At 38.8% G+C, this 23,206-nt stretch overlaps 1 protein-coding gene across 1 annotated transcript in view; it reads right to left on the bottom strand.

Annotated features, from left to right (window-relative positions):
- Positions 1-23,206, bottom strand: part of LOC124233816 (thrombospondin type-1 domain-containing protein 7B) — a 674,290-nt gene that overhangs the window by 414,545 nt on the left and 236,539 nt on the right. Inside the window, exon 6 of the mRNA XM_046651040.1 lies at positions 12,499-12,696. Coding sequence (XP_046506996.1) covers positions 12,499-12,696 — 198 coding nt within the window. The remainder of the gene's footprint in view (positions 1-12,498; positions 12,697-23,206) is intronic.

The following is a 23,206-nucleotide window of genomic DNA, read 5'->3' as shown; positions in this document are numbered from 1 at the left end:
GTAATTAAAATTCATTATTTAACTAAACACAACCTTTTCTTGATATCTTTGGAAAGACTCTGGGCATCTTCTTGCCTGTGGCTCTCCATCAGAAGAAATCCTCCAAGGGGTGACCGGAAATATGTGGAGACATTTTTGGCTGATACAATGATTACAGGACACAACTGGCATTTTATGGGGAGAAGCAGAGATGTCAAATATCCTGAAGTGCAGGAAAATCAAGAACAATGCAGAACTGTCCTGCCAAAAATGATAATAGAGGATTTACAGAGTTATCCTCTCCTGCCAGAATAGTGTGGCGATTCATACCAAAGTAACCCTGAGAGGTCTCCAGCCTCCATGTAAATGCCTTCAGGGACAATGAGCTCATTATTCTAGTCACCATTCTAGACAGTTACAATGGAACATGTATTCACATGGTAAGCCAGAATTTGTCATCTTTTAATTTCTACCTATTTGCATTCTGGAACAATATGTCGCAGGGAAATTACATCCTCTTCTCAATGAATCACTATATACATATATTTATAAAGCTCTGATATAATATGAAAGACCACTCTTGTGTATAGAATTTGCTTGCTTTTTACCAAACTCCCTCAAACTTAAGGATATGCCATTATTAGCAGTTCTGTTATTGCCTCCCTGTAGGAATATCTCTACTATGAGGGAGTGAAAAGCTGCTTGTCCCTAAATAGCTGTCTCTTACTTTCTCCTTTCACATGTCTTTTTCAAGAGAAGAGCTTTTCTTGCTATTGCTAATCCAGTCTGATGAATAAATTCCATGCTGGTTAGCTGTCTGAATACAATCACGATTAGAACTAAAGTTGCCAGGGAAAACCAGATAACTAAGTACTACACATCTAACTCAAATACACCTTGTGCCAGAAGGAAGCGTGTGTGGGCTTTATGTTTTCATTGTACCTGGTGGCCTCTCTGTTGGTCTTAGGTCACACCAAGTGAAAGAGGCAAAAAGCTTAGGGTACAGTTAGAAATGGGTTTCATCTTTCAGGCCCACACCTGTCAGTTGGCAGTGTTTGCCTTTAGAGCTGCACCGAGAGTAAATCTCAGATCAAGACTCATTTAACAAAAAAGAGCATCTTAACTAATGGAAATTACTGCATGGGTCTGAGACACAGCAATGTCAGTGTTGTTGGTACATGTGGTACGCAGTTGCTGATATTGATAAAGTAGAACAGCACTGGTTTGGTGTCCTAGGTCTGGAGTTCAAAATTCTAGTGTTAGAACATAGGAGTTGAGTGACTTCAGGCTATCGATATCTCTGGGCTACAATGTCCTCATCAATAAAATTGGAATAATAATAATAATTCCCAATTGGACTGTTGTGCAAATCAATTGAAATAACTCTAAGTTCTATAAATATTTATTGAGTACATCCTAATACACCAGACACTCTGGCATCCTGCCAAGAATAAAACAATAAATGAGTCAAGGTCTCTGCCCTTGAGAAGCTAAGAGTCAAACGGGAAAAACAGACAAGTGAGCAGATCATTTCAATATAATGTAGTAAAGACATTGATAACTGAATCACAAAGTGTTATGAGAACACAGAAGACAGGCACCCCATCAATTAGGATTATTACTTCAGCAGCTGATACAAACTCGGATAGAAACTGGCTTTTATAATAAGGAAATCTATTGACTTACACAGCAGCCAGTGCTTATACTGTTGAGCAGTCAGGGGCCCAACAATGTCTTCTAGAACTCAGAGTGTCTTTACATCTCTGCCCTACTGTACACAGCAATGCCTTCATCCTGAAGCCAAATAACCTGTAGATCATATGATGGATCATGGGAGCAACTGAAAGAACAACCTTCCTTGTTCATGTCCCTCTTCTCACATCTCATTGGCCCAAACAGATCTAACCTCACACATTTCTGAGGCAATCATCTATAAAGGAAATGAAATTATCATAACTGACTGTGACAAATAATCTGAAGTGGGTGGTAACCGTATATTCACTTGAGATTCTAGACCAACTTAAAAGAGGTGGAAGGCCAGCCCAGTGGCACAGCCATTAAGTTTACACGGTCTGCTTCGGCGGGCCGTGGTTCACCAGTTCAGATCCCGGATGTGGACCTACACAGTGCCCGTCAAGCCATGCTGTGGCAGGCATCCCAAATATAAGTAGAGGAAGATGGGCACGGATGTTAGTTCAAGGCCAGTCTTCCTCACCAAAACAGAGGAGGATTGGCAGCAGATATTAGCTCAGGGTTAATCTTTTGCAAAAAAAGGAAAGTGAAAAACAAAAAGAGGTGGAGTAGGAGTGGAAGGATGGTCTCCTGAAGGACATTAATCCAAGTTTTTAAAGGATATGTAATAATTAATTAGCCAAAGGAAGAAGAGGAGGATGAGCAGCTCAAGCAGGGGAACAACATGATAGTGACTGTGCGGCAAATTACCACAGAGGTAACCAGTAGGAGTAGTACTTATTGTGAACTATACATATGCCTGTTGTTGATTGAAACCTACCTATGGAGTAAGAGAAGTATCCTGGTCTTAAGATACCCCTAAATTAATTTCAAAATACTTTTTCTTTCAGTTCATGTTTCTTTGAAATAAAATGTATGATTTCTCTAAACTGTTTCTGAGTTCTACTTCTTAAGTACCTCTCTATGAAAAATCATATAGTTCTTTGTGCATAGCAGACACTCAAGTCAATAAGTATGGCATGGCTACAACAGCACAAAGGGCTACACACTATGAATTCTTAATTGTGAATCATATCAATTAGATAAAGTATATGTATAAGTTATTTTAATTGATGAGTACAAAAAGTTCTTAAGTCTACGTAAAATTTTCTTTTAATTGATTTCATGTGGGATGGATGAGCCTTTCCAGGAGAGTTTTACTTCACTACATTTTCCTAAAAACACTCAAATGGGTACAGCACAGGTAAGCCTCTGACTGCCTTTCCTAATCTAGTCATTTTGGCTATCTTATCAGTGAAAATTACTTCATCATACTAGAAATGTGTTTTAATCCATGTTCTTTAATGTCCCTTTATCTACAGACAGGGAAAAGTAAGGAGATGCTATGTTAGCAGTAACCAGCCAAAGGCCATATAAAACAGCCAAATACCACTTTGAAATGCATTTCTGAAGTAGAAAATAACATTATATCCCCATAACTAACACTACAACTAATCCTCGTTAGTAATACTAGTGGAATTCACAACAGAGTAAAGAAACTCAGACCACGCCCAGGAAGTTGAAAGTAATAGGAAGGTGACAATCTCACATTAATTCCTACTGAAAGGCTGGGTTGACCATTTAATCACATGAACTACATTCTGAAGTATCAGCGCAATCTACAATTTATTTTGCTTTCTGAATCATATGGAATGGGAACAGAAAGTGGATTGCCCAGTGAGAATTTCAGAAGACAGAGAAAAAGGAGAGAGTCTTTCTATGAGAAATATAGGCACACTCAGGAAGCAATTTACTCTACGCTATTTCTAAATATTATAAATCTGAAAAAATCAGACCATATTTCATCTGATTGTGAAATACTAGTGGGGTCGTGATGTGAATATAGTCATTTCTTTAGGTACCTCGGTAAAAGAGAAAAAAAGACACAAGCTATTTCGCAATATCTAGTATGTAACAGGGTGGAAAGAGGAAGTAATTCAAAATACAATACCTGTTTATCATCAGAAAACATACAGTAAATATTTTTAAAACTGCATTGCAGTTCCTCTCTCCCTAGCATTTAAATTGATTCACCAGTTTACATGTACTCCCCACCTTCTCATCCAACATGGATGGGAAAACTCTGATTAGAACAAGACTCTATTTTCCTCTTTTGGATTCCCTCACTGCCAAATATTATTAGAGTTTCACCTTTAATTTCACTGCGAGCCATCTAAATGAAAGGAAATGAGGGACTTGGCTGCAGGAACTCTCACATTGAATCTCCTTTGCAGTCTGATTCCTGTAGTGTGAATAGCAGCCTGATCTTATTGGCACTTTCAACTGCAATGTCAGGTTCATTTCAAAATTTAATACAACCTATTTGTCATCACCACACTTCCTTCAGCAAGAACAGTGACACCAAACTGCTACCAGTTGGTGGTCTGAAAAAGATAGCTTGCTGAAAACGAAAATTCTCTCCTCTAAATCTAAATAACTCATCTCACAAGCTATGTGTCTTCTGTTTCTGCAAGAGTACACTATTGCTTTCCACTATTTGATTCTTTGGTAATCCATCTAGGTAACAATAAAAAAATAAAAGAATATTTACTCACTGCTTGCTTTTGGAAAGACAGTAATATATTTCATGGATTTCAAAAATAACTTCCCCAGCAGGAAACAAGAAACAACAGATTAGAATCAATACTACTGTTGGTTCCGACTAACTGTAAAACATGCCTTTCACTGTTCTAGCCTACCTGTGTTACACACTCACATTATGAGGCTGCCCTAGGCCCCCTTCTGCCTTGAACAATGTTTTTCAAAGTATGGTCCTTGGATCAGCACCACCAGCATTGCCTAGGAACTTGTTAGAAATACAAATTCTTGAGCCTCATCCTAGACCCACTGAATCAGAAACTCTGCAGTAGGGGTCAGAATTTTATGTTTTATTTTATTTTATTTTAGGAAGATTAGCCCTGAGTTAACATCCATGCCCATCTTCCTCTACTTTATATGTGGGACACCTACCACAGCATGGCTTGACAAGCGGTGCCATGTCCACACCCAGGATCTGAACCGGCGAATCCCAGGCCATCAAAGTGGAACGTGTGAACCTAACCACTGCACCACCGGGCCAGCCCCAGAATTTTGTGTTTTTATAACCCCTCCAGGTGATTCTGATATGCACTGTCACTTTAGAACCACTGATCCAGAACAAAGAACATAAAGCAACACATTCCCCAAACACTTCAGGCTCAATTTTCCCACGCAAATAATCCTCTTAATATCCAAAAGAAGTCTGTTTTTCTTGTTCATATTTAGAAAAAATCCAATACACTCTGGAATCCACTGCAAAATGAAAATATGAATAAACTAGTCCTCCCATGAGAGTTATAAAATTACTTGATTGTTGGAAAACAAGACTCAGGAGGAGGTCTAAGTTACTGGCATTGCCTCACTGGGAAGGAAAGGGGGTTCAATAATGTTTTTTACATTTTCAAAGGGAGGACAAAAGCTGTATATTGAAGCCCTTCAGATAATACCAAATAATTGATAAATAGTGAGGGTTGCTCAAAATATTGAATGAGCTCTTATGAGAGACTATGTCATTTTTTCCTTGGAAGGTCATTCTTTAAATATTATCAATATGGTGTGATTTGAATTGGATCTTGCATCTTCTCTAGGAGTGGATCCATTAAACACCTTTCCAACTATTCTTGTCTTGGTTTGAGTTGTACCATAACCAAACTCTGTAACAAAGATTCTTGGGTAAGTATTTATTGGGGAGTAACATCAGGGAATCAGTGCAAGAGTGAGGGGGATAGAAAGGGAAGGAGGCTGATCAAGGATGAGTGATGAAATAAGTCACCACTATGAGTAAGTGGAGCTTCATCTCACTGGGAACTCTAGGACACAATGGAGAGCACACACTTCAAGGTTATTCCATCTGAGGGGCAAAGGAGCAGGTATTTATATACCAACTCTCAATCACTGGTTGAAGGCTGCTCCCTGGGATTGCTAGTTCCCTGGCTCTTCTGATTGCATATGAGAGCAAAGAAGGCTCCAGTGGCCAGAGAAACTCCTCGGGCAAAGAGATGCAGGTGGCATCAGTTGGAATTTCAGGCTGACATGCACAGAAACGGATGGCCAAGGGAATCTGGGAAGGAAACAACAGTATGTGTGTTAAGTGTGACTACGCCAAAAAGCCATTTCTCTGAATTTGCATCAGAAATATTAAATGTATGTCCATGTTTATTCTCCTCTGTTTTGATTCCTCTGAATATGTAGCAATATAGTTCTAAGATTCCCAAACCTTATGCAAAGGTAACTGTGTTTTTTTCCAACTCAAAATAGAAACATATAAAAAAATAATAATAGTCTAAGAAGAAAGTTTAAAAAAAGATATATTCCAATTACTATTATCCCTTTCAAAATGCACATCTTAATAAACTGCAAACTTATTTCAACTAAGGTGCCACTGCCCAAAACTTTTTGAATATTCACAGTTGAAATTTATTTTAGAGGCTCTGTGTTCTCCATAGTGGCCCCAATTTGTATTGTCCCTTTAATAGGTTGATTCACTGCAGGAATATACTTGTGTGGCAAAGAAATACCTGATGAATAATCTATCCCTCGTCCTTCCTAAAATAGAAGAAAATAAACATTGTGCTGAAATTGCAGTTAGAAAATTTTGTAAGAAAAGGGAAAAAATATACAGAGGAGAAGTAAAGCATCACTCATTGAGCAACACGAGATACAGCACGATCAAAGGGTTTAGAAAACAATGACTTGAGAACACAAAAGCAGTTCTATTTAGAATTCTGGTGAGTCACAAAATATTCTGATAAATAACTTCTTATCCAAATGGCGTTTGACCTTATTCTCACAAGTGAGCCAAAGAATATTTCTTGAGTCTTCAAGATAAAAAAACAAAACAAAGCAAAGCTTCCAATTCCAATCATAGATTTTTTTTTAAAAAATTAACATTTTAACCTAACTCAGGTAAATGATTACTCTAGCATGCTTTCCACCAATTAAAGTCATCCTAGAAAAGGTACTTATGGTGTTAAAGCTTACAAGCACTTGTCATTTTAGCCAAGATTAAAGATCACATTTTTGGATTGTTCAAGGTTAACAATGGAAGGCAAGAACTCAAAGAAAAATGCCTCTAAAATGAAAAGCAAAGTCAGGTTAATGATCAGAAATCATTCCTCATGCTTTCTGTGCAAATATACATACCACTTAAGGAAAATATTTGCATGGGGAAGGTCCAGTGCAACTGTGAAAAATAAGAAACCTTGTATGCAAAGGAGCCTTGCAGCGACACCAGGAGACTAATTTCATGTACCTGTCAACACGAGAACTTTGTTCTTCCTGATGTATTATACTCTTTACCCGCGTGGGTATTTGCTTTCAACAAGTGCGGAATGTACGCTGCATTATCTCTGAATAGAGATGGTTGCTGAAACATACAGACATTGTTTTTGTTTCTCAAGACAGCTTATTTGGCAAGCTATGGAGCAAAGCAATGTGGTGAGTACTCAGGGTCTGACAGCTCCAGTAGGCAGGCTGGCATTTATCCAATGACCCTATAGTGTCATCTGCCCATTGTGTATTATGAACCCATGAAAGAGATAAGTAGTGGTCACTTCCCAGCTGCTAGGAATGCTGTCCACTGCCCTGGTATTACGGGGATTTTCCCAACCTTCTCTGGGAAGATGTCACACAGCAGTAAACCTTCATCAATTGTCAACGAAACTGAGCAACAACAAACCAGTTACATGTTGGAGAAACAAAGTTTAAAACACAGTAAATTAACTTGATAATCTAAGGGAGAAATACGTTGGGCTTTCAGTTTGCATCACACTCCATTTACTTTCAAATGCCCACTGTGAAATGTTGGAAATGTACTTGTCAATGAGATAAGAAAAAACTAGGTAGAGTTCTAGTTTCTATACTCAGTAGATTTCTATTGACCCTGCTAATGATAAGATGTTGTACAAAAGAAAGAAATCAAAGCTGATCCACCAATCAAAGTAGTGGAAATCAGATTCCAAATCAGAATACACATTCACGTAATCTATTATACAATTTTCTTCCTGAAAATAAATATTACTGACTAACAAATTGTTTGCTACTATCACAGACTGGGTGAGAAATCAGGAACTTTAGTGAGACTGATTGGACAGTAACAGTAATAAATCAAAGTAGAGAATGAGTCAAAGCCTATCTTCAGAGATAGCTATAAAAATTCATAGATGATGCCTTGGCTCTTAGACAGTCCAAAGTAGGTCACATCCTGAAACTAACCCAAAGTTTTAGGTAAATCACATTGCTATTTCCAGTTACTTCCTGGCTTTAATGTGACATAGATTGTGTATTTTTGAAGTTTCCAAGCTAACATATAGTCTGAACGAACTTCTGGGGAGGAAATATGTCTTCCTAGTGGTATGAGTAATGCCCAACAAGACACTATGAAGAGTCCTATGGAATCTTGATCACAGCTACATGGAAATCTCTTGGCTCCACAACCTGAAGGGGATGTAAATATTTTGCAAGGATGCTGAACGTCCCTTTGGTAAATGGGATACCTGGAGGGAGTTAATATGGACAAGCTAAAAATAAGAGGTAAAGCAAGTTACCTTGCAAATCATAGCAAGCCTCAAACTGGATAAGATCTAACATGAGTTCATTTGTTTGTTTGTTTAATCAAAAAGAAGACATTTTCTTGCTCTCATCCACTTAGCTCTGAATAAATTCTGGAATAAAAGGCCTATGAAACAATTAATAAACTCAGAGTGATGAAAAGAAAACTACCAAATGTTACAAGGAAAGAAAATCACAGGAGACTGATTAAATATCTCAACCATTTTTTCTCTCCAAGCATTTAAATGAGCGTCAACAGTTCCATCAATTCCTGCAGCTACGGAAAGACAATGGTAATATGTGGAGAGTCAAACAGGAGCACTTCTCTGCCAAACTTCTATCATCAATCATCCGGAATCTCACAGAAGCTCAACTGAGACAAGTGCAACCAGAGCACATTTTCAATTTCTCACTGGACAAAAGACTGCTTCCGCTATCAGGAGGTCAGCCTGTTCTCGTAACCATGACTGTGGCCATTGCCTCACAAATGAGGAAGGAGTCATCCAGGTATTTAAAAACCACAAAGACTTCATAGAACTGATAGGAACCAGCAGGAATTCTTACTTCTCCCCACAGAAATTGAGATTGTAGGTCGATGCTGAAAATTAGTTATTTCAAAGGAATAAGCGATAAAATTCTAGAACTGCTGTAAAATGGTAAAGTTGATATTTCTGTAAAAAGGGTTCTGCACTCAATTTCAAAGTGCAATTCTCCAACATCAACTGGGTATCATACCACTCAACTTAACTCTGACACCATCTATCCAGGAAGAACATCAGATTCCGTAGGTAAAGGGCTCAGTCCCACAAGACCACCCTCCACTTCAGATGCCAATTGCAAGCCTAGGTTACCTGTGCTTCTGACTGACCAGCTACAAACTGGAGGTTCCAACGACCCCTTCCAATTCAGGATGCCAATCACAAGTCCAGGTGGTTAACTGTACTTCTGAGCAACTGACTATAAATCAGAGGTTCCCATTGATGTGGGGTCGGTGAGCCAAGGAGTCGAAAGAAAGATTTCTTAGACGCTTAAGATCTGGCAGTAGTGCTCTTTTATTTAGAGAATGGAATAGCATGGGGACAGGACCCATGGGCAGTCAGAGCTTCTGCTGGCATGGGGAGCTGCTGCTGCCGCGGGCATGGGGACAGGACCCATGGGCAGGCAGAGCTGCTGCTGCTGCGAGTTGAGGGTTAGAGCTAATTTTATAAGGCATGGGTATGTGAGTCATCTCTTTACAAGACAAAGGAAAGAACATGAAAAAAAGTTAAAATGGTATCAGTGCAGGTGGGGTCTGGTAGTTGGGTGATCCCATGACTTTTAGACAAGAATCAAATCGTATTAACTAAAGGTCAGAAGCCACCACCCTAAATCAGTTACAAGAGATTGCCAGGCAGCAACCAACTTAAGTTCTTGCCTTCCCCATTAAGAGTTTCTAGGGACAAGGTCATCTCTCTTCTTCTTCCTGGTACAGAGAGGGAGGCACCTTTTACAGATAGAGATTTACCTTACAAATGTAAATGTGTCCCAACAAGGGCAAGTTCCATTCCTTAGAGCTTCCTTCCCTGTCCCAGTTTATCAAAAGCAATCAGCCCCAAACAATCCCAATGCCAAAGAGACATATCCTGGGGTGGCCAATTTCAGGTCCCTACAAGGTCATCCCCCCTTCCTTCACAAATGCAAATATCTCTCAAAGAGCAAGCAAATTCCAGTCCTCTGAGCCTGCTTCTCATCTGCAGTTTTAAAAGTAACCAGCCTAAAATCCTCATCACCCATGACTCCCTCCTTGGGTTTGATTAATTTGCTAGAGCAATTCACAGAACTCAGGGAATCCATTTAACTTACTAGATTAACAGTTTATTATGAAAGGATATAACACAAGAAAGCCAGATGGAAGATATATAAAGGGCAACCTGTGGGGAAAGAGCGCAGAGCTTCCATGTACTTCTCTCCCAAAATCTTCATGTATTCGCCAACCCAGAAGCTCTCTGAACCCTGTCCTTCATGGAGGCTCCATTACATAGGCATGATTGATTAAATCATTGGCCATCGGTGATTAATTTAACCTCCAGCCCCTTTCCCCTCCCCAGAAATCAGGGAGTGGGACTGAAAGTCCCAACCCTTTATTCATGCTTGGTTCCCTTGGCAACCAGCCTCATCCTTAGGAGATTTCCAAAAGTCATCTCATTAACATAAACCCAGTTGTGGTGAAAAGGGGCTTGCTATGAATAACAAGATACCCATTTCACCTCTATGAAAGTAATTTCAAGAACTGAGGACAAGAGAGGAAATATTATAACAAAAAATGCTCCCATTGCTCTTATCACTCAGGAATTCCAAGGGTTTTAGGAGCTCTGGCCCCTAAATGGGGACAAAGACCAAATATATACTTCTGTTTATAAATCAGAATATCACACTCTGCAATATTGAAGAAGACAGAGGACAAATTGTGAGAAATGCCCAGGCCTATGGACATAATATATCAGGTTTGTCAGGCCTCCAATACCTGCTAGGAGATGACAAAGCATGACAGTCATCTGTCATTGGGTCTCAACCAAATTATCTTCTTGTTTACACAGCTGGAGGTTGGGAGGAAGAAGTAGTATGGTTATTCTAATACTCATTCTTATTTTCAGTTTATAAAAGACTGCTTTCTGCATAATTCCCCCAGGACAGAACCCAGTAATAAATGGGCATTGTAAGCAAAATAAGCTTACAGCGTATTTTGAATGGTTCTGAGCCAGGCACTTAACTAATCACTTTTACACAACTAACATAACTCTCACAACCTGAGAGTGAGAGGGAAGTTTTATTATCTCCACTTTACAGCTGAAAGAAAGATGCCTTCACAGTTACATAATTTTCCTGAGATCATCTAGCAGATGAGTAGCAGACTTGAAATTCCAACCTGTCTGACTATAGAGCCCAGGTTTTAAACCACTATATTACTCTTCCTGAATTCAAAGAGAAGCATTACAAAAGTGATTTTATTTACCTCGGTTAATAAGCTGCATATATGTTACCACAATTCAAAAAGTATTTGATAATATGAAAAGTCAATATTTGTTTTAACTACTTAGTCAAAAAAGACTATAGCTAATATAATCTGTCGTCACTCTCTATTTAATTAAACAACCACCTGGTTTTGTGAGGTAACCAACTACATAATTTGATAAAATGTCTGATTTGGGCAGTCAGTGATTAAAAAAAGAAGGAAGGAAGGATGGAGAGGAGGAAAGAAAGAAGGAAGTGAGAGAGGAAAGGGGAGAAAGGCTGAGAGAGAGAAAGGAGAGGGGAGAAAGGAAGGAAGAAAACAGGAAAATGCATTGCTGAAGGTCATCCTGTGTGGACGTTAATATCCATTATGAATCCACTTTGTAATTTCCTTCCATTCTGTGACTGACTTCACTTCATATTTCAAAACATCTCAGTCCACACACCAAGAGCATTAGAAATGGGACTTCTCATGATAGAGCTGATTAACAGACACACTCCATATTCTTCCAAGAGACTGAATTTTTTTAACTGTAGGATAGTTTTAAATGTCACTTTCTGATTTTCATGTGACTTACATATTTTCTAAATCATATTTCATTTCAAACAACCATTATACTAAAAGCGTGGTGATGAAGGAAAGACACCATTGTTAATAGTTTTGTAAATCTTGACAACTTATATTTAAAAGCAGTTCTTTAGAAATGTTGTCTTATGTCTAGAACTGATTCTGGTCTAATGTTACATAAATGAAAAGATATAGCTTAGTATTTTTTTTCTTTTTAACTTGGAGGGAGTTGCAGCCCTAGAATCTTTACAAGATAGTATTTGTTAATAATATATAAAAGCATGTTACATATCCACTTCAAAAGAGGCAAGTAAAACTTATTTTGCACTGATAAGTTGAAGACTACCCAGAGGATTTCTGTATTCTATTTGTATTGATAAATTAAAAACTCCAGAGAAATCTCTAGGTTCACTGTATTGCATTTAGGCATAATGAAATAGTGTTCTTTTGTCATGGAGTATGTGGCCCCATATTAAATCAAGCCAGCTTGTGTGCAGCAATGTGTCACTTGACTTAAACACAAATATTCAAGGATAGGAAGGACCATGTTTCCCTCCCTTGTGAAAATGACCTGGTGGAGAGTGGTGATGAGCCATCTGGCAGATATGACTTAACAGTCCTTGTGTTTCTTGGCATCATACCTTGGTCATTCTGGCAGACAGCCTTCAGGATGCGATGTCCCAGGCCACATTTTCCATGATCAGGGATACAGATCCCTTCAGATGCCAGCCATCGATAACACATTGGATCCTCACAGGGAACAGATTCCACCAAATGAGGGCAACGCCCTGCAGGCCCTGTGGATTCCATGAGGACATGGCGCTGTCTCATTCTAAAGCCTAGAAAGAGAAAAAGCAAAAGTTCCACAGGATTCCATCCTCATCCAGCAAAGGAAAAGGAACAGTAGCTAGGAAAGAGATAAAACTTTTATTTGAATAGCTATAGCTCTAAAGCATGTATTATTATGATGTGTTTTATTTTGTGGAGAATAGGAGGATAAGAAAAGGAAGGGAAAGAAACGGAAAGAACTAGAGCAGGAAATCTGTCTTCCAAGAGTTTACAACCTAGGAGCAGGAGAGACTAGACATAATCAGAAGGATAATAAGCAGCATATGTCTAATGGTATCAATAAACCAGTAAAAATAAATAAAGACTTACAGAAATAGCCTAAACATAGAAAAATTCAGGTTTTGTTTTTGCTGTTGCTTTTGACATTCTCATTACTGTGTATTAAGTCGAAATACATCTATATGTCAGCATATCTATGGTGCCTGGACATTCACAGCTTCGTGCCCTGAGATCTCCAGGTCAGCCTGCCTTGTGAAGACAGTATCTTTGGACTGTACTCCCCACACTGGACAGATGTGGGTGTCTGGACTATTATTCAGTTAAAAAAAAAAATGAACTGTGAGACTAGGGCCCAAAGACCACCCATAATTAGAATATAAATGGACCTTACATGTTATAAGCTTACACAGTCACAATTTTAATGTCATAGGAGTCAAGCAGGTACAAATTGAGGGAAATGGGTTAACTATGGACTGTTGGGAGGGGTGAGTTCTGTGGCTAAATGGAGAATGTGTGCTTGCTCTAAAACGATTGGCTATTATGCAGATTCCATTGACTGTCGCCCTGAGGGAATGTGGACTCCCTGTTGTCAAATCTTTCAGTCTGGTTTAAGAAGCAAGAAATCCAAGTTATGTTTTATTATTATACGAAATCTCCCTGTTTTTAATGATGGAAACTAATTTACATTTAAAAAAAAAGTGAGTGAGAACTAGATAAAACCCTTCAGTCTGAGTTTTCAATTGCTGACCCTCATGATATATCACTTCTAAAGGCTATGCCTACCTTCCATGGATCTCATATTTTATATTCCATTCTTTAATATTGCAAATTCAACCAACAGATTTAATTCTTTTAATTCCTTTTTTTTAATGAAACCAATCTGATTGCATGGTAACATTTTAAGTAATTATTATTCATTTATTCCTTGGGGTAAGTAAAAGAAATAACATACTTTGATAGGAAGATAGAGAGCATTCCAAGAATGAGAGTTAGATACCTCACCACTCTTCCTACAAGAGGAGGAGAGAAGGACAAGTTAGGGAGCACGAGAGGTAAAAAAAGCCAGGTATATCTCTCTCCCAGTTTTGCCAGGGCCATGCCTATTTTCCCACCAATAGTACAAAATGAAAAGTTAGAAAGCTCAAGGTGTAGTGGGCAAAAGACTGGTTCCTCCTAAATAGCACAGCCAAGGAGGCAGAACAAACTGACACATGGTTTTAAGCCACAAGAGGGAGCCGAGCTTCCTTAGAATATTGCAGAGCTGGGCAAGTATTTTAGATAAAAAGTCATAAGTGTCTTATTTGGGTTTTCTTGGGCTTGGGTTAATCAATGACCTCCCTTTAAAAGAGGCTCTTAGACTCTTACATAAGGATCAGCCACCTGTGGGAAGGCATCATTCAGTCAATCAGACACCACGTTCTCAAGGCATTGAAAATATTAAGATCAAGGGTGATTAAAACAATAGATGGCTTCTGCCCTGCTTCCTACCTCCAAGTCTATATCATTACTTAGTCATAATAGAACCTGTTGAAGGGCTCAGCTCCCTTCCTGGGCCACCTTGAGAAAAGATGCAGGAAACACACACACTTCTAAACTACACTTAATGAACATCCAACCGTAATGACCTCTGAACCCTTGCCGCCACACGACTTGGATGACCTCTATCCTTACACGGAATGCCCGTGTGCTGCTTATTTATTGTCTTATGTTTGTGGGTGTTTAGTTTATATCTTTGAGCAGGACACGGTACGGTTCTCCATGATTTACATTGTTTGACAACCTGCTCAAAAACTTCGCAGTCTTTACTGAGGAATTCTGGGTGTCCTATTACCAAGAGCTTAATGCCATTGAGGGGCATGTGCAGTTTTCCTCTGTAAATCAAGTTGCATCCGTCTCACCATAAATCTATAGATTACATCTCCTCAGTCAATAAATTCTCTCAGTCTTTCATTTGTGGTGCCCTTGTCCTGACTCTAACTAGGATCAAGTCACAGCACAAGCTCAGCATAAAACAAAAACCTTGGATTCTCTTGTGAGCACTTAACTTTAAGCACACTCTGGTGCTCATGCCTGTAATAGACAGCAGGCTTCCCCCAGGTGCTTCTGTTCTGAAAGATACACAACTGCCAAGTCCACAGTGGCTGGGGCCAAACAACCACTTACCTTCCTTTCCTAAATTCCATATTAATCAGATAGCATCATTCGGTAAACATTAACTGCCATATGTAGATCACTGTAATGTACTGAGGGAAGCCACAGAAGGAAGAGAAAACATAAATCAAATCTTCACAGAGCATATACTCCAAAAAGGGAAAAAAGGCACATGCATTAATTAATCACCGATCCTATACCAACACTGTGACAGCCACTTTACTTATATTACCCCAAATTAGTAAATCCTCAAAACTATTTCATCAGTTACTATTCTCATTTTACATATGTGAAAACTAAAGCTAGAAGATACTTTATTACTTCTGCAAAGGCACGTTACTGATTAAATGAATATGTATGAAATTCAGCCGAGGTCTTTCTGAGCCATTACCTCCTTACAAGAAAGGATTCAAGTCAGCTCTTGCGCAGGATGTGTTCTTGCCCCGCTTAATGCAGTGAATCTAAAGGTACCACGGATCAGCTCCTTAAACTAAAGGTACACAGATTAGATAGTGGAATTTCAGCCACTGGATAGCAAAGAGTTATAATAATCACTTCCTGACCACAAATTCAGTTCACCTTTAGTGAAACTAATATTTGTAGGGTTTTATTTTTTTCTATGGGCCCAAGGATTTCGTATATATTTTACTGGTTTAGTGTATATTTTACTGGCGATCATTAGGAAACAGCAAATCGTGGGTCAGGGAGAGAAAAGGAAAGAAGCACAAACGGTAGAAGGGTTAATGTTCTTTAATTGAAGCCATGGGAAAGTTTAAGGAAGCTCAGGAGGGTAAATCCAGGTCTGACGACTGTATTTCTTCATGTTCTAGTGGCCCAAAGTGTCCACGTGAGCTTCCATGCAGCTATCCAGGGCCAACACTGTGTCCCTCCACCAACTCCACTGGGACAGGCTTGAAGCAGAGCCAGCAGGTTGACCACAGATGACAGACACTTATTCCATCTTAAGCATTCCTTTTGCTCCTCATCTCTGGCAGCCTTGGACATTGGGTAAAAACTCTGAGTCAAAGGACCTGAGCAGACTGAATCTCTGATTCCAACTCTCTAGAAATTGACCACTATTCCTGCAGGGGGTAACATTTTATAGTTTCATTACTTACACCCTGTTGTGAATATAGAAAATAAGAAGAAAGAATGATAAGGTAACCGTGAGCACGAGAACTCCCAATGCTTAGAATGAGAAGTAGGCATGGCCCCCACCAGCCCCAACACACACAGACACAGATAAAAAGAAAAAGAAAAAACTATTAGCGTATGTATTACTGTAGCCACCCCTTATCTGCAGTTTCACTTCCCGTGGTTTCAGTTGCCCATGGCCAACCGCGGTCTTAAAATACAGGCAGACCTCGTTTTATTGTGCTTCTCTTTACTGTGCTTTGCAGATACTGCGTTTTTTACAAATTGAAGGTTTGTGGTAATCATGTGTCGAACAAGTCTGTCAGGGCTGAAGGCTCAGATGACGGTTAGCATTTTTTAGCAATAAAGTATTTTTTAAGGTATGTACATTTTTTTAGACATAATACTATCGTGTACACATAGACTACAGTATAGTGTAAACATAACTTTTATATGCACTGGGAAACCAAAACATTCATGTGACTTGCTTTATTGAGATATTTGCTTTATTGCAGAGGTCTGGACCAAACACGCAATATCTTCAAGGTATGCCTGTATTAAATGGAAAATTCTAAAAATAAAAACTTCATAGGTTTTAAATTGTGCACTGTTCTGTGTAGTGTAATGGAATCTCTTGCTGTCTCACTCCATCCCACCTGGGATGTGGAACATCCCATTGTCCAGTGTATCCACGCTGTATACACTGCTACCCACCTGTTAGTCACTTAGTAGCCATCTCAGTTATCAGAGAGACTGTGGTGGTATGGCAGTTCTTGTGTTCAAGTAACACTTATTTTACTTAATAATGGCCCCAAAATGCAAGAGTAGTGATACTGGCAATTAAGATATGCCAAAGAGAAGCCATAAAGGGCTTCCTTCAAGTGAAAGGTGAAAGTTCTCAACTTAATAAGGCAAGAAAAAAATCGTATGCTGAGGTTGCTAAGATCTGCAATAACTTTTATTACAGTATATTCTTATAATTATTCTATTTTATTAATCGTTTTTGTTCTTAGTCTCTTACTGAGCCTAATTTATAAATTAAACTTTATTATAGGTATGTATACATAGGAAACAATGTGGTATATATGGGGTTCAGCACTATCCGCAGTTTCAGGCATCCACTGGGGCTGTTGGAAGATATTCCCCTTGGATAAAGGGGGGATTACTGTATCTGTGACAAAGCAAAATGATTTTCTAGACTTCTCATTAAAGGTACATCTATCGAGCAGGCAAGGATGGAAAATGGAAATTTTCCCCATTATTGTTATATAAGATCTAAAATATGTCACTATTTTCTTATTTTAGAGTGTTATCTAAATTGATTTGTTTCAGAGAATAAAAGACTATCTTTGTAAAGATAGCCGTGGCTTCTCAGTTGCAAATGCCTTTTCCCATGGGGATTTTTAGGACTTTAGGCATGACGACTGGGGAAGGAGGGGATATTGTATTGGAGAAGGGAAGGAATTCCTAAACTCCTACCCTGAAGGAGTCATCAATTGTGACATTGTATCAGCAAGACTCCATTAGTTGCTCTTTAGAACAACTTCTGTGAGCAAGAGTGCCTTTCTATAATATGTCTGAAAAGGACAAGGATGTCATACAAATGTATGCCTATGTATCCAAAAGAATTTTTAAAAATGCATTACACCTATGTGTAGAGTTCAACCAAGGTTATTTCTCTTTCATATATCTCTAATTATAACTCTCTGGGAGTGTATCAAAGATAAAGCAATGAATGCTGAAACCTGATCCAATTTAAATTCCCCTGAAAGGCATCCCAGCTTCACTTGACAAGTACCAACCTGCCGAGTACTGTTCCCTTGTCCACCTGTCACAGACCTGATGGAAGGTGTGAAGACTGGATACAACGGCTGGTTTTCTAACGTACTGTGAATGGCTGACAGCCACGAGCCTTAGATGATTTCTGATTGAAAGGTGTTAGCCTAAGAATAACAGCCATATGAAGATAATTTCTGCAATAACTAATTTTTTCTATTAGATAATAGAACATTTATTGCTTTCCCACCCTTTCCTACTGTTGTTGTTTTTTTTAATATGAAAAAAAGGAACATGCCAAAGCAGTAACACAGTGACTGGGACAAAGACCAGTGAGGAGACAAAAGTAATTATCTCCAACTTCCCTCATTTATTTTCTTGCTATTGTTGTTTGCTTGTTTTTTCCTCAAATTCTCCAACTTGTACAAATATATATATAAAACATCTAGGAAAGTATGAATATCCTAGATTTCTGCTTGGAGGTTCACTGCATTCTTTAGGGTAGGGAATTCAAATGTGAAGCTAAACACTCCAGTTTACAGCCCAGAGTTCGGTGATGTTTAATGCATTAGCCTGTGTACTCCAGCCTCCATGGAATTCTAAACTGCATTTAGTTGGCACCAGTGAGTGACTCTGGCTGGACCCATGGCAGGACCATGAGACAGCCCGAGATGGAGAGGATCTTGGACTTCATGCTCAGGAGTCAGTAGAAAGAACAAGAAGATTACTTACTGTCATCACAGCATGCTTAGACTCCTTGTAGGCACAGAACTACTTCCCTAGAGGGAAAACCCCATTCGTTATTCTTCCCAAAAGGGATTACAGGCAGGTGGTCTTGGCAGGCTTTAACAAGACCTTAAAAATCAAAATTCTCTCTGCTCTAGGGAAGCGTTTATAAAACAGCAAACTCCTGGACCTGAATGACAATCAGTGCAGCTTACACTCTCTCCTGTCTGTGCCTGCTTAGTGCCCAGAACAGGTCATTTAGCCCCAGTATGGGCCCTATAAAACAGACTAATTCTCATCAATCCCAGCATGCCCCTAAACTCTGCAAGAGGCTGTGGTAACAATTCAGGTAAGAAGTTCTTCTGTCTCCGCCCTTTCCTTCAGCCCCAGAGGCTGAGCCTCTCTTTGAAAAATTTATTGTTTGGGGCAAAAACACACATCCCAGTTACTGGGTGCTCTCAAGCTATTCTTGGTACACCCTCCTTTTTCTCACACAACTGCAATCTACTTTCCCTCTCCTTCCAAAGGCAATACACTGGTGCTAAAATGCATCTCATACCTGAGGTCTTATCTCCTACATCAGCTCTATGATTGCCCCTCAAGGTTAATGGTTCCCATTAGCCAATGTGCACATGGGCAGAGAACTTCTCTGCAAACCCCAGGGCTGGACTTATCCCTTTCTTTAGGCTTTTAGAGGAAATCACTAAGGAAGCCTAGTGTTTGAAACGGCACTAGACTGAGAAGACAGGAACCCAGGTTCTTCATGTTGGCTTGGCCATTATTAAATCTCTATGGGATTTAGGACAAATTGCTTTACTTCTCTACACTTTAGTTTTGGCATTTTATTAAGTGTTGTATCCTTGCTGAGCCTAAATGCTGCTGCAAATTTGGGCAGTATATTGGTTTCCCAGGGCTCCCAAAACAAAGTACCACACTCTGGGTGAGCTAAAGCAACAGAAATGTATTGTCTCACAGTTCTGGAGGCTAGAGGCCCCAAATCAAGGAGTCAGTAGACCCATGCACCCCTGAAGGCTCTAGGGAAGGGTCGCCTCCATGTTGCTCTCCTAGCCTCAGTGGTTGTAGGAAATCCTTGGCATTCCTTGGCTCGCAGAGGCACTACTCTAACATCTGCCTCTGTCTTCACATGGCCTTCTCCTTGTGTCTTCTGTGTCTCTGTATCTTCACATGGCACTCTCCTCTGGTGTATCTCTGGGTCCAAACTCCCCTCTTTGTATAAGGCATCAGTTATTAGAACAGGGCTGACCCCAATCCAATAAGACCTCATCTTAACTTCATTACATCTGCATTAACTCTATTTTCAGATAAGGTCATATTCACACGTACTGGGGATTAGGATTGAACACATCTTTTCAGAGGGCACAATTCATCCCACAAGAGGTGATATCCAGTGAATGTTGAACTAGGGTGTATTTTCAAGAGTTGACTTATACAATAGGGGTATAGGGGCCAATGAAGAAAGTTTGGAGATAAAAGCATCCTGGACAAATGGGGCAAATGGAGGAGGTGGAATGTTGTGAGTTTCCCAGCTAAATTCCATGGACTAGTTCTGAGTTATGTAGAAAAGGAAGACTGAAATAAAAGTTGAAAGCAGTTTTTCACAAAGGGTTTTGTGAAAATTTGGCTCAAGTGAGAAAAATTGCAGCAGAGAATTAGGAAAAGGAACATTCTCTGAATTGCTGTAGGGGGTCTATGGCACAGAATAAAGAGGACAAAGCATTTAATAAATATCTACTAAGTCTGACCCCAGCATCGCTTCTACCTTTTGTAGTATCAGCACCTCACATTTCCTTGAGGGAGTCGCCCCTCCCCTACTCTCAATCTGTGATGCTTAGATGGAGCTGTCCCTTCAGTGGTGGTCACATGCCTAGAACCTGGCTACTTCAGCCCCACATCCCTCAGAGTAACTGGGTCAGGGATGAGCACATGACACAAAGCAGCCAATGAGATTCAATTGCAAGAATCTTTCTGGAACTATTAATAAAGACATTTCTTTCTATTTTATCTGCTATCTAAAATGAAAATTATCTCTTTTTCTTGTGGTGAGAATTTTTAAGATTTACTTCTCTTCAAGTATACAATACAGTATTGTTAACTGTAGTCACCACACTGCACATTAGATTCTCAGAACTTATTCATCATATAATTGGAAGTTCGTACCGTGTGATTGATATCTGCCCATTTTCCCCACCCTCTAGCCCCTGGCAACCATTACTCTACTCTTTGTTACCAGGAGTTTTTAGAATCCATATATAAGTGTGATCATCCATTATTTGTCTTTCTCTGACTTATTTCATTTTGTATAGTGCCCTCAAGGTTCATCTATGTTGTCACAAATGGCAGAATTTCCTTTTTATGGCTGAATAATATTCCATTATATATATTATATAATATTATATGTAATATATAAATACTACTAATATAATAATATATTATAAATATATATAATGTTCCATATAATATTTATATATATTTATAATGGAATTATATATTGAAATTATATATATATATATATATATATAATGGGATACATATATACATTTATCACATTTTCTTTATCCATTCATCAATTGACAGACACTTAGGTTGTTTCCACGTCTTGACTGTTGTGAAGAACGCTGCAATGAACACGTGGTACAGGGAGAGTAGATCTTTACAGTGAGTAAAGCTCTCATCACACACACACACACACACACAAAAGGTAACTAGGTGAAGTGACGGATGTGTTAATTAACCTTATTGTGGTAAATACTTCACCATATACATATGTATATCAAATCACCACACTGTGTACCTTAAAACCACACAATGTTATATGTCAATAAAGCTGGAAATTATATCTCAATAGAGCTTGAAAAAGCTGACCATAAAAAATAAGATATCATCTTTTATAAGATACCGTGTTGATTTTATTACAATATTTTGGAGAAAAAAATACCTCTACATAAAACATACTTATTGATCTTGTGACACAGATCTAGAAACCTAAAACATGTAAAAAAGAGTGGATCTAAGAATCAAGGAAACAGAATTTTTAGCTTCATTCTCCAATTTGTGATTTGCAGACCGTGTTGAGGTTAACTTGTCTCTGAAAGCTTAGATATATTGAAAGACATTCACGATCTGCCCTACTGAAATCATAAACAGTTTTATGCACTTGAGGTTAGATTATTAGGATGAGATTAGGGGTGCCTAATTTTTTGTTTTGTTTTAAATCAAATGTTAGTTGGATAAAATAATGCTTGAATATTTCCTCCAAAGAAACAGAAAACAATTAACTATATTACTGAAATGATTTAGAACAACATCTCATACTAGAATTTTTGTTAACAAACTTTAAGAAATAGATGTTTCAAATCAAAACATTACAGAAATTTGTTGTTGCCTTGTAATCCATCAGCCTGGGACATGAATAATCACTGAAAGGCAGATGCTAACTGGAACTAAATCTACTAACAAGACGGATATGCAAAATTTAACAGTTGAAAAAAAAGAGAAAAGTAACGCTGGTCTCTACTTCATAGAGAAGGTCTGCCCTAAACTGAATCTAATACAGAGAGAAGGAGAACTAAGAGATGGAGAGAGAAAATTGCAAGTGGAAAGAGAACACAATAGAATAGAAGATTGTAGAAACAGAAGATTGTAAACAGAAAGAGAACGAATGAGACAGACTGAGACCTGTTGACCTCATTGATACTTTTGTGTGCGGCCCTACCTTCCTTTCAATTTTTAGCTAGATGAGCTAATAAATTCCCTTCTTTAAGCTTATGCCAGTTTAAATTGGGTTTCTGTCACTTCTTGCCAAAACTGTCCCAAATAAGATAAGGCCTATTTGGCCTGGTGTGGGTTCTACAGCTTTGAAAGCAAAGGAATTCAGTGTTCAATGCAGGAAAGTTGTGCCAATACGGACAGCCATGGCCACAGCAGCTGGGGGAGCCTAAGTGTGACCTCAAATGACTAGACAGCAAACTTAAAACAGATTGGCACAGGTTGAACATAAGAGGACTGGTTCTAATAACACATAAGTCACCCTGACGAGTCACATATGCAACTACAAGAGATTTAAAGGGTCCAATTATACATGTGTGGATCACAAGACCACAAATTATGGGTATTAGTATTAATGGGGACTTATTTGTACACATAAGCTGAAGAGGCTTGGGGAATAATCTAGTAACATGTCTAATAAATGAGTAGCATGAGCTATACCCCTCCTATACCCCCCACTTGCTCCAGGTTCCATTGAAATCCAGATTTCAGATTTCAATTGTTTGATAAAAAAATTAAAGTCAGCTTCTTCCTGCCCTAGATTCAACGCACATCCTCCTCTTCTGCCTTAGAACAAAAGAATCAGAATAAAGAGAAAAGTCCAGGGATGTGAGTGTGTGAAACTGGGCATGCACATGTGTGCATGTGTGCATTCTGGGGAATTCTGAAATGTGAGTTTTCTTTTTTTTTTTTTTTTTTGAGGAAGAT

Source organism: Equus quagga, unplaced genomic scaffold, assembly GCF_021613505.1.
Source record: "Equus quagga isolate Etosha38 unplaced genomic scaffold, UCLA_HA_Equagga_1.0 251_RagTag, whole genome shotgun sequence".
Classification (NCBI taxonomy): Eukaryota; Metazoa; Chordata; class Mammalia; order Perissodactyla; family Equidae; genus Equus; species Equus quagga.
Note: the sequence above shows the minus strand (reverse complement) of the source record. Positions and strands in the feature narration are given on the sequence as shown.